The sequence below is a fragment of the Pelobates fuscus genome, chromosome 9 (assembly GCF_036172605.1).
Source record: "Pelobates fuscus isolate aPelFus1 chromosome 9, aPelFus1.pri, whole genome shotgun sequence".
In the NCBI taxonomy this organism is placed as follows: domain Eukaryota; kingdom Metazoa; phylum Chordata; class Amphibia; order Anura; family Pelobatidae; genus Pelobates; species Pelobates fuscus.
This window is the reverse complement of record NC_086325.1, coordinates 155,704,996-155,717,192: the sequence shown is the minus strand read 5'-3', so window position 1 is coordinate 155,717,192 and position 12,197 is coordinate 155,704,996. Positions and strand designations below refer to the sequence as shown.

General features: G+C 40.6%; 1 protein-coding gene across 1 annotated transcript in view; it reads right to left on the bottom strand.

Annotated features, from left to right (window-relative positions):
• STOM (stomatin) overlaps window positions 1–12,197 on the bottom strand; it is a 56,017-nt gene that overhangs the window by 2,200 nt on the left and 41,620 nt on the right. The window contains exons 2-6 of the mRNA XM_063432824.1: window positions 10,828–10,931; window positions 10,161–10,233; window positions 9,620–9,702; window positions 5,364–5,567; window positions 4,635–4,769 (exon numbers count right to left, since the gene is read on the bottom strand). Of these exons, the coding sequence (XP_063288894.1) occupies window positions 4,635–4,769; window positions 5,364–5,567; window positions 9,620–9,702; window positions 10,161–10,233; window positions 10,828–10,931 (599 nt within the window). The remainder of the gene's footprint in view (window positions 1–4,634; window positions 4,770–5,363; window positions 5,568–9,619; window positions 9,703–10,160; window positions 10,234–10,827; window positions 10,932–12,197) is intronic.

The following is a 12,197-nucleotide window of genomic DNA, read 5'->3' as shown; positions in this document are numbered from 1 at the left end:
CACACCAACTGTGTAGGGTCGCTCTGTCTTTTCTTTTTCCACATACGGAGACTGAGAAGACCCAGACCCTTCACATCCCCAAGTATAAAGAATCAAGAAACCGCAGCTGGATTTCTTTATTTTACCAAGAGACTTTTCTTTTCTGTATGTTTTTTTAATTTTGCATTTTTTTTATTGTGTATCTAAAACTGGATTGCAAAAGCTTCAGTCCATGAAATCCCACCCCTTCTTTAGGTGTGGGAAGTGCACCTGGAAACAGGTCTAATTTGTGCAGGAAGAGACCGCCTGGATCCAGAAAAAATAAAGGAATAATAAAAAGAATCTGAAGGGTTTTCCAGATTGTGTGTCCAGGCAACCACTCCCATTCTATCACTCCATCTCAGTGACTCTGACCTCTCATGGTTTTTCTCTTATCTCTCCCAACGCTCATTCAGTGTCTCCTTTTCTAATGATACCTCCTCCCTTCGTTCTGTCTCAGTTGGAGTCCCCCGAGGCTCTGTCCTTGGTCCCCTTCTATTTTCTCTTTATACTGCTGTCAGGTTTATAATTGATACAGCACGCAGAATAGTATCACACCTAGGACTAAGGAGAACGTTTAATCGGACCTTAGAATGGCCGGACTTAACGTACCGCAGAATAGTCAAAATACTTGCCAAGGTCAGGGACACAGAATGTGACACAACGTTCAGGAAAGCCAGAAGTCAAGAATACCAAAAAAACAGGGAAGTCAAAACAAAGTCAAATACCAGAAAAACGCAATCAGGAACACACTCTCAGATAACCAGCTAGTGGAAACCATCACAGGGCACTGACAAAAAGGTAATTTGGGTAACCCTCTTGAGGCTGTAATTGGTTGTCTCTGGTCTCTGACCCTAAAACGTGCGTGCGCGTCTATGATGTGACGTCGCATGCACGTTGGCACCATCTTTGATGTGGGCGAAGGTGAGTTTCCTATTAAAACTGGAACTGCAGCTCTAGGAACGTCGTACTCGTTGGGGACCGGAATGGAAGGAGGTCGGGCAGCGGTTTGCCGCGACCAAGATAAGTATACAATATCCCTGTCGGCGTGGTTGCTTAGTTTATGTGCGGCGACACCGGCAGAATAAGGGGGAGCCGTGACCACTGCCTCTCTTGGCAAACTTATTGCCTCATTTGGATTCCACTACCACCTGTATGCTAATAACACTCGGGTATATCTCTCCTCCTCGGATCTCTCCCCTGCCATCCTGCAACGTGTCACTGCTTGCCTTTTTTTTTTTTTTTTTTTCCCCCCCTTCTCTGACTGGATGTCCTCCCGATTTCTGAAACTAAATATCTCTAAAACTGAGCTTGTCTTTCCTCCTCCTCTTTCACTCTCCTTTTAAGTTAGTGGTATCCACATAAGTCCATCCTTGCAAGCGCGCTGTCTTGGCGTCATACTTAATTCTTGCCTCACATCCAATATGTTACCAAATCCTGTAGATTCCACCTTAAAAACATTGCCCACATCCGCCCCTTTGTTAAGCAACATGGTACTTGTCAATGCTCTAGTAATATCCCGCATGGATTATTGTAACCCTCTCCTAATTGGTCTTCCCAAAAGCCATTTTGCCCAGCTACAGTCTATAATTAATGCTGCCACCAGACTGATTTTCCTCTCCAGTCGCTCCTCTCACACCTCACCCCTCTGTCAGTACTTACATTGGTTTCCTGTATCCTATAGGAGTCAATTCAAAGTGCTAACCCATACCTATAAAGCACTGAACAATTCTAGCCCCTCATATGTCTTCACAGATCCATAGGTATGCCCCTTCTCGGTCTCTGCCAGTGACCTTCTCCTGTCCACTGCTCGCACCCGTATGGCCAACTCACGCTTGCAGGACTTCTCGCGGGCGGCTCCCTTCCTGTGGAATAGCCTGCCTACCGCCATCAGACTCTCCCTTAGTCTTCAATTGTTTAAGAAGTGCCTTATAACCCATCTCTTTAGGAAAGCTTATGGCCTCCCAGAGTAACCGCTACCTTACATACCTGTCTCTTGCTCTCTCCTAAAGGGCAGCATTTTACCCTCTCCTCCAGCTCTGCTTCACTCCCACCTTATTAGATTGCTATTGCCTGTCCTAAATATGTTTTATACCCCACCTCCTATAGACTGTAAGCTCGTTTGAGCAGGGTCCTCTTCAACCTATCGTTCCTGTAAGTTTTATTGTAATTGTCCTATTTATAGTTAAATCCCCCCTCTCATAATATTGTAAAGCGCTACGGAATCAAATGGTTTAAGGGAGCCATAACTTATCATGTAGTAATCAGAGGTGAATGTATTAGATGCTTAGTAGGGGAAATGAAATAATTAGCATTATTTAGCAGGAAGAGACGCACACACAACACTGTGTTTCTAATCTGAGACATGTAAAACCTCTTACTGACAATCTAATTATAGTATTTGGAACGTCCAAAGTATCGAGCTAGCAACATATGTCACAATGCAATCACATGGGACAAGTCACAAATCACGGACAACATCATTGTTTTCAGGGCAGACACTTATTTGCTGAGCAGTCTGTTGTCAAATCATCACAGGACCCGATTTGGAGCCGAGATGGAGTTGACCCATTTTTTTTAAATGCATTATATAAATAATGCATTCTAAATATAAAAATAAATAAAACAAAAATTCCCTGTAAATGCCAACTTATTTTCCGAGTTTCTGCTCTCACTCAAACCAGGAAATAAATCAGTCAATGTCGATCATCGGTTAACTTTCTATGACACTCCTGAGATTATCCCATAAGCCCCTGTTCAGTGGCAAAGCAAAGGTTTGTGGGAGTTGTATTTTAAATGTTAGATATTGTAGAAAGCCAGTTAGCTGAAAGTAAAAATGTTATTGAATCTCATACAGCAGTATTTTGTGAGCAACAAGGGAGAAGCGTAGAGAACAGAATTAAAATAAAAAAAGAAAATCAGCAAACTTAATTGTATCATAACCCTGAATAACGCACCTAGCATGCGTGGCCGCCTGAAGTGCCATTTTAGACGCCTGGAATTAGTAAATAAGTATCTGGCTTCCTTGTTGGCTCATCTTAAGTGCCATCGCAATGCTTATTTTACAGTTTGGGTGCACAAAGAATTATGTATGAGTAACAGACTGCAGTTATTATTCTTTATAAACCACCGGCATATCCTGCAGGTCTGCCAACATTTCACAACTAGGGCAAAAGAGGGAAGGTTTCCTGGCTCAATCCCATAAATTTCACATTCCAACTGAGCAACAAGATATCCACAGAGCCGCCTGCACTAAAAGCCATTATTATAATTTATAAATGCAGGGATCGGGGTATTGGAGTGATATCCATAAATTAACCAAAACTTCCACCGCTACCTTCCCTTCTGAATTAGAAGTATTTAAAAAGTTTCCATAAACAAGGTTGATAAGACAAACCACAGGTCACATTCTTATAGCCGCCACATCTTCCTTCTGTTAAGGAGGTTCTAAAATTAGGAAGTCTTGGGAAGTGTACCTCAGACAACCGTTACCATTATGGGATGAACTAAAATATTATTGGAATGAGTGAGAAAGACAATATGGGGAAAAAACCTATCGCTTGCAAATTAGGGACTTGTTTGTTTTCAAACAAAAGTTAATAAGTCTTTAATAAAAACTATTTGAAAAGTAAAGCAGTGATTTTTCTGCAGAGAGGTCTATGAGAATAATTCTGGGGTGAATTTAACTGGAACAGAAGCAAACCCAAGGCTCTGGAACGTGTGACATGACTGCCGTCATTCTTCAGCGCAGCTTCTCGCCCTCTGCCCTCTGCCCCTTAGGGCTGGCAGGAATTGTGAGGTGTGTGCTGGGATACCTATTGGTGCTTTGTTGCAGGGATGCAATTTCAGTTATCATTGATTTGGTTGCAAAAAAAAGAGTGTACACTTATATACTTATGCCCGAGGATTAAAGGAGGCCATTACCTCTCTCCCAAAATAAAAATTACAAAAAATAACACAAGAGGAAGCTTATAAATCATGTGATAAGAAAAAAAAAAATCTGACTAAATAGTTAATTCCAGAAAATAACAATCCACTATTTATTTAATAAATGGGAACAATTACAGAAAGTGGCGCAGGAAGCGTTAATGTTGGCAGCTGGCTGTGCACGGATGTGGAAACACACAGAAAGTCTCTATAATCCGTACCTCCTGGTGACTGTCCCATTAATCGGCACTCGCCTACCTGCCTGTGCTGTGACTTATCTTGTGATAATGGTCCCGGGCCATGCATCTCGGTATAAAGGCAGGTGTTACACACATGTGCAGACACCACGAACGACTGAGAATCTCAACACAAGAAGCCAAGCAGGAGAGGGTGATAAGAACAACTCAAAACAAGGCCGAATCACCTGGGCGAGACCAGCAACGCAATGCGCACCTCTACAGTTCTGACAGTATTTACATTAGAATTCGAAATAAATCAATTATATATATATATTTTTTAAATACAAACAAAACAAAAACAAATGGAATACAATATATGTGAGAATATAAATATGGATGTACATAGACACGTACACACATAATATAGACCACAGGCAGACGTGACACAGACCACATATTGCATAATAGTTATTGCGACTCGGCGCACAGTAAGCGTTACTACAACATTACCTTGGCTCTAGCTTCACGTGCTGCCTCGGCTTCAGCGGCCATTGCTCTTTGCAACTGGACGGGCAGCTTGACATCCTTAATCTCCACACGCTCAACTTTGATACCCCAGTCGTCTGTGGCGACATCCAGAGTGGACTGCAATTGAAAAATGGTGTTAAACGGCGAATAATTCTGCAAACCGTTAAAAGAAACCAACTCAAATTAGCATCCCTATTCCGGAACAAAAAAAAAAAAAAACTAAATTAATCTTTACACCTCCCCAAAATCCTGATTGGAAAGGACAGCGGTCACCTCAAAACCAATTTTAATATTATAATCCTTTCATCCCGTATTATACTTCAGCCATATACATGCACATTGGGTCAGACAGTGTTGGGAAACAGACAGGTAGTCTCTATGGTCTCTTACCTGCGTCTGTGCACGAAGTGAAGCAGGGAAGGCCATAGAGACTGACTTACCCGAGGTGCATGTATATGTCTGAATGATCCTGTCATATGCTGAAAGGAAGGATGGATTTTTCTTTAAAATAAAAAATAATTATACACTTTATTAAAAAAAAAAATTAAAAAAAAATTGAAATAATTAATTTCCTTTCAAAACTTGATGAAAAGATTAATATACGGAAACATAGGTGAAATTGGTCGTTTTAGCTCAGTGTCTGTACCACTGACATGAAAAGAGACAATCTGCTTTTAACCCATTGTGAATGGTTATGAGAAGTCTCCTTACCTGCATGCTGTGGGCAATCTCTTCTCGGTCAGAGAGGATCTGAGACAGGTTCTTGGTTCCCAGTACGTTCCTCAGTGTGGTCTGAGCCAGCAGGCGGGTAGCAGAATCGGCATTTGTAATGTTGGCTACAGCCAGGGTGGCATTTTGGACACGATAATAGACAACGCCGTCCACACTAACCGTTACGGAGTCTTTTGTCAAGATCTGAGAAGACAAAATGGAATCAAGTTAAAAAATTTAAATAAATGTATTTAAACTACAACCGAATTATTATTATTATTATTATTTTTCTTTAATGGTATCATTGAGGACTTCCTGTCCAGCTGGCTGCACACTGGGCTCTTGATAGTGGCCTGTGGCTATCAAGCATTAAAATGTTTTGGTTTTTTTAATACAAATTTTCATGGTACTGGCCAAGTGACTGGCACAACTGTTGACAACCTGGCACCATCAGTAGTTGTGGTGTAGTTCCATGTTCTCCCACTATTGGGATTGTGCATTAGCAGTGACGGCTCTAAGAGAGAAATGGGGAACATGAGGAGGAAACTGAAACAAAGGGACTATGGAAAAAGTAGGGGAAGGAATAAGAACATCTCTCCCAGAGGGACGCTTTCGGATAAAGGGTGTAAGCAGGTGCGGTCAGTTCTGAGAAATTTTAGTTGAGTTACATTTTAGTTCCAAAAATTATTAGTACTTAGAAGAAGAACAATGTATCTTATTTACACAGACTGATTTCTAAACACATTCATTGTAGTTTAAAGACACATTACTGAGAGTATTTTTGCTGTGGGGCTCTGTTATACACTCACACACATTACTGGGAGTATTATTGCGGTGGAGCTCTGTTATACACTCAGACACATTACTGGGAGTGTTATTGCTGTGAAGCTCTGTTATACACTCAGACACATTACTGGGAGTATTATTGCTGTGGAGCTCTGTTATACATTCAGACACATTACTGGGAGTATTATTGCTGTGGAGCTCTGTTATACACTCAGACACATTACTGGGAGTATTATTGCTGTGGAGCTCTGTTATACACTCACACGTTACTGGGAGTATTATTGCTGTGGAGCTCTGTTATACACTCAGACACATTACTGGGAGCATTATTGCTGTGGAGCTCTGTTATACACACAGACACATTACTGGGAGTATTATTGCTGTGGAGCTCTGTTATACACTCAGACACATTACTGGAAGTATTATTGCTGAGGAGCTCTGTTATACACTCAGACACATTACTGGGAGTATTATTGCTGTGGAGCTCTGTTATACACTCAGACACATTACTGGGAGTATTATTGCTGTGGAGCTCTGTTATACACACAGACACATTACTGGGAGTATTATTGCTGTGGAGCTCTGTTATACACTCAGACACATTACTGGGAGTATTATTGCTGCGGAGCTCTGTTATACACTCACACACATTACTGGGAGTATTATTGCTGTGGGGCTCTGTTATACACTCAGACACATTACTGGGAGTATTATTGCTGTGGAGCTCTGTTATACACCCAGACACATTACTGGGAGTATTATTGCTGTGGAGCTCTGTTATACACCCAGACACATTACTGGGAGTATTATTGCTGTGGAGCTCTGTTATACACTCAGACACATTATTGGGAGTATTATTGCTGTGGAGCTCTGTTATACACTCAGACACATTATTGGGAGTATTATTGCTGTGGAGCTCTGTTATACACTCAGACACAATAACAATATGGAGCTCCTGGAAAAGAGGGACATTAGGACTGTCCCTCCTTAATGGGGACACTTGGGAGGTATGTAAGGAAGAGAATGAGCAGACAGAATAAAAAGAAGAGGAGAATTAATAAAGATGGATGGGGTAGGACTTTTGTTGATGGGAAGACATGCGAGACAAATTCTATGACACTCATAGCACCATCACCACTACAGCGCACTGTAACAGCTCGAAATGCCAAACTTTCTTGTAAGGTTTATTATTGTCTAGATGAAAAGGAGGAGAGTTGATGGAAAATGATGCAAGAAAGAAAGGTGTAGCGCTCATTGACGCAACCTCTTAGAGAGCAATTAAATCAATAATACGCCCAGGAGAAGAAAAAAAAAAAACCAATATTCTGTGAAGCTACTGTGTCTGTTTACAGGAAGGAAGAGTGCTTCTATATCGAGACCTACCAGACAACGCACCAGATCTGCGCTATGTAAAGAGGAATAGCTAGGTATTGCTTGTTAACAGCGTGCATAGCTCGAAGCCCACGGACTTCATGCTAACGCTTATCCCATTAGTTGGAATAGGTTTTCATTTTTTTCCTTCTTCAAATAACGAGGACTGAAAGCAGTAATTGCTTTCCAGAAAAACATAGATTAAAAAAAAAAAAAATAAGTAAAAACACCAATCAGAGTAGCTATTTGGGAGAAAGCCAAAGATTTCCAGTAAGTGGAAGGATTTCTGATGTGTTATGTTTTTTTTTTGTTTTTTTTTTTACACGACATAAAAATAGGATGCAGAAAAAGGACAATCATTTTCCGTGAAAAAAAAATTATAATTTAAAAATAAAGTGTGTACAATAATCTCAACAGGAATGTTCTGAACATAACATTCTACAGAAGAAGGTAGCTGGGAGTCAATTGAGGATAAACCAGGCTTACTCCTTAATCAAGGAGATACAGTGAGTTGGAAACAGAATTGCAAATTTAGACAAAAATAGCCAATTTGGGAAAATTCTTCAACTCTACTATAGTTACAGTTTTATTATTTTAGCTAAAACTTTTGCCATTCAGATGGGAATTCACTTTGGGAATGAATGAAATAGCAACATAGTACATTTTAAATGTTTTTTGCTTGTGTAAGATTTGAATCCTCTCCAGATTTAGATAATTTTCTTTATTTAGTGGTATTTTAAAAGTATATATTTTTTATTTTGATAGGGTTATTAACAAACATGTGAATTGTCGGGAAATCAAAGTGAATTTCAAATTTTAGCCCATAAAAATCTCAAATGCAAAGAAATTCTCCAGGTTAGCAATGTTTTCAGTTTAACCCCTTAAATAAATTGGCCCAGGTTTTGAAAATCCCTCCCTGACAATTCACACTTAACATCTAACAAGTATTCAAGAAGAAATCTGTAAAATCCAACAGGGTTTATTGATAAAACACTGACATCAGAGATGGTTTAATAGTATGGTACCACATTTTTACCCAACCAAAACATTTAAAAATCATTAAAAAAAACTAAAATATTATAATAGGGAAACCTCACTATGAAATGCATAAATCAGTTTAATATATTAATAAGATGATGATATAACAATATGTGATTGGGAAGTTTTAACGAACCACAGGCCTATTTAGATTTAATTAGCATTAACCCAGCAATTTGTGGATTTCTTTCTAGATCCGTGCACATCTGAGTGAAGGGTTAGTTATTAACACCTATTGTTCATGGAACTACCGAGATAATGACTTTGAACTTCGACTCTCCTCTCTTTCATAATCCTGGTTCTTTATCTCCAACATCTCGATAAGAGCATAACTAACATTTTCCATAGGAAATATTTACCCTTTCAGGGTTGAAGTGGTTAAATAATATATTTGTAGATTAGTCTCTATCAGTGTTAACTTTTCTCCATTGATGTTCTCACGATCACAGCCTTGTTTCTAGCCTATTACTCGTCCCCGCACCCAATCAGAAATGTTGGGGCCTTTACAAACTAAAGATGCTGACGTCACCCCCTATAACCGATTCCCTACACCTCTCCTTTGTGTTTATTTTTACTGTTCCCACCTTATGATGCTTATTCTCCACTTCGACGACACACGTTGGAACTACCTGTTTAAGTGGTTTTGTACCCCCTTCGTCTTTTCATGCCACCTCCTTTTACCAGGAGGTGACGTTGGCAAATTCAATGCCCTAAAGGACCAAACAATGGCCAAAGAATGCGTCAACTTTCTTAACCTGTCTGTTATTCGCTGGCTGTTACCACCGAGGGCCGCCCTGTCACCGAATTTGATATATAATTGGTGCGGTAGTCTTTACGTTCTTACTGAGGAAGAAACTCTGTGTTTCCATATATTAAATTTGGCCGCGTTGGATAGTAATAAAGAGGAAAAAAATACTTTATTTAAAAAAAATAAAAAAGAGACCTTTAAATTTTTTAAATAATGCTGTAATGCACCATCTAATCCATAGCTGAACTACATGGGAACAGCTGAGAAGCCAGCATTGAACTAACAAAGGTGTGTTTATTGTGGTTTACGTTACCTCTTGGGGTGGAATGTCAAACGAGATGGTCCTCATGTCAACTTTCGTAAAACTGTCTGTGCAGGGCAGAACAAAGAACAGACCTGTGGAGGGGACACAGTTGGTGACAGTAATTATAAAGAAGAAAATAAATGTATGATCAAAGAGTAAAAATCTAAAAGGGAGGGTCAGGAATGTACACAGAGGTCACAGTTGAATGACTCATTACAAAATGACTTCTCAAAACCTTTTTTAAATAAAAAAAATAAAAAAAATACCTAAAAAGTACAGTATACGTCCTATCATCTTACAGGATCACAGGACCGTTCTGTCAGTGACGGAATTACAATACAGCTTAAGCTGGTGGCAGAGTACATAACTGGTAATATTAAGTTTATTTATAAAATGTTTCAATTTATACCACCTCTGGCCTGCTTGTTGGCATTTTATTTTTCGGAGTATAAAAAACAAAAAATTCTAAGTCTAAATGTCCAGAAGTATTGCAGCAGGAACAATGGTTTTCATTAGAATGTTACTCAATAATTAGTGACAAATTACTTACCTGGGCCTTTTGCTCCTCCTCGCAGGATGCGACCAAGTCTGAAAATGATGGCTCTTTCATATTCTTTTACAATCTGGAATTAATGAAGTAAATAAAAACATACAATCAACATCTCACATATTTGACAAATCACACCAAAAAAAGCAAAAATGTTTTGATTGGAAAGCAAGCTATTACCCCATGAAGCTTTTATTTTCTGTGCTCATAGACAAGAGAAAGATTAGAATAGAAAAGAGAGAGAGGGATTTGTGCACAAAATAGAGACTGTCCTTCCTAAGCAGGGACACTTGGGTGGTATGTTAATACCTGCAGTTTATCTATTCAATAGCTTGTTTTTTCCGCCTCTTGAAATAATACCTACACAAAATGCGGATATATAGTCGTTGGTTTAATTAGTGATACACAAATTGTAAATTACATGAAATTTTAGTTAAAAGACACACGAATATTTATTTATTTATTACTGGCATTATTAAAGCGCCAATATATTCCACAGCGCTGAATATATTATACAAATACACACACATTATTTTATATATATTTTTATATATACACACGCATAACTCTGCTATGTGGTTATTAAAAGGACATCGGTATCAGTGACAATTATGTTTTCAACGGACAGTGGATTGTAAGTATTTTGTAATATTGTAAGCCAATATCTTACCTTTATACACATCCATATTGTTATGGGGAAAGTGAGAATCATGAGAAGAGTCGAGATGATTACAATTACCCATCCGCAACATCCAAGTCCTGGGTCCAGAGACGCTGTGAAAATACACATACATTGAGGTTAGATGGTTTAATGCTATATTCATGGTCAAACAGGCTTGATATTGGTGGTGTTAACATGTCATATACGTCTACAAAATGGTAAAACAAGGTCATTGTGTAAACTCTCAAAATGAAATCTAAAATGTAGGCAGATTGCCAGAATTCTACACGGATGACTGAAATCTAGCAATTAGACTGCTCGCGTAACGTTCTATATCTCTGAGGAACTAATCCCATAACAAGATGCTTATTGGCACCACGCACAGAAAAGGGTTCTGGGAGTTATTAGAGCAAGTTATTGATGTTAGCTCTAACCAGCCAATAGAGTTGCAGTTCAATTGTAGAAAGTCAACCGCTGAACTACAACTCCCAGAAATCTAAGTCTTGACATCACAGCAGTATTTTTGCTACAAAAAAAAAAAAAAAGTATAAACACTGCAAACTTGGAGGTGGGGGGCCGGGCCGACTGGAAGCCATTCGCTTGGGCTTCAGCACCGAGATTATTAAAACAACATAAAAAGACATTACCGATCGTTCCAAGGTCGGACTATCCGTCGCCATTCAATGGAGAACAACCTCAGCTTTAACCAGATACCTGGAAGACGCCTGTAGCAACCCGGATGAGCTAAAACAGCTACCCTCGGCCTACTAGCCGCCATAAGCCTACATACATGCGGCCGCCAAGAACATACAGACGACTCAGAGACACATCCGGATGAAACACCGGGGTGAGAGCCGGACACCCCGCGAGAGAAACCGGCACCCACGGGGACCAGCTTCGGCCCGGGGCTCGGCCCCCGCTTCCCCCCCTCGGCCGGCGGGGGTCATCCCGCCGCATGACGGTGGCCCACACAATGGCGGGAGCTCCCGCGTTGGTTCCAAGCGGACCACCTGAACTGGCAAAGGCTGCCTGAAACACAGCCCGCCAGCAGACACGGAGAGGGGCCTCCGTTCACTCGGGTGGGGAAACGATCTGGCGCCGCTCTGGGGACCCCGACAGCTGCTGTCGTATGGAAGGATCTCTGGGCAACCAGCCCCCTGAGAGAAGACACAGACCCTTCCTTTGGGTTCGGGGGTGGCCCAGAGGAACCCCCGACACCGTGAATCCTGTGGGACGGCACTCAGTGGGGCGAGAGGGCCCAGATGCTTCACAGATGCATATGTGGTGCTGGGGAGGTGCAGGAGACAGACGAGACAAGGACTCTTGGCGGGGAGTCTGAAAGACTGGTCCGGACTCTGGGTGCCCACAGTGCCACAGGG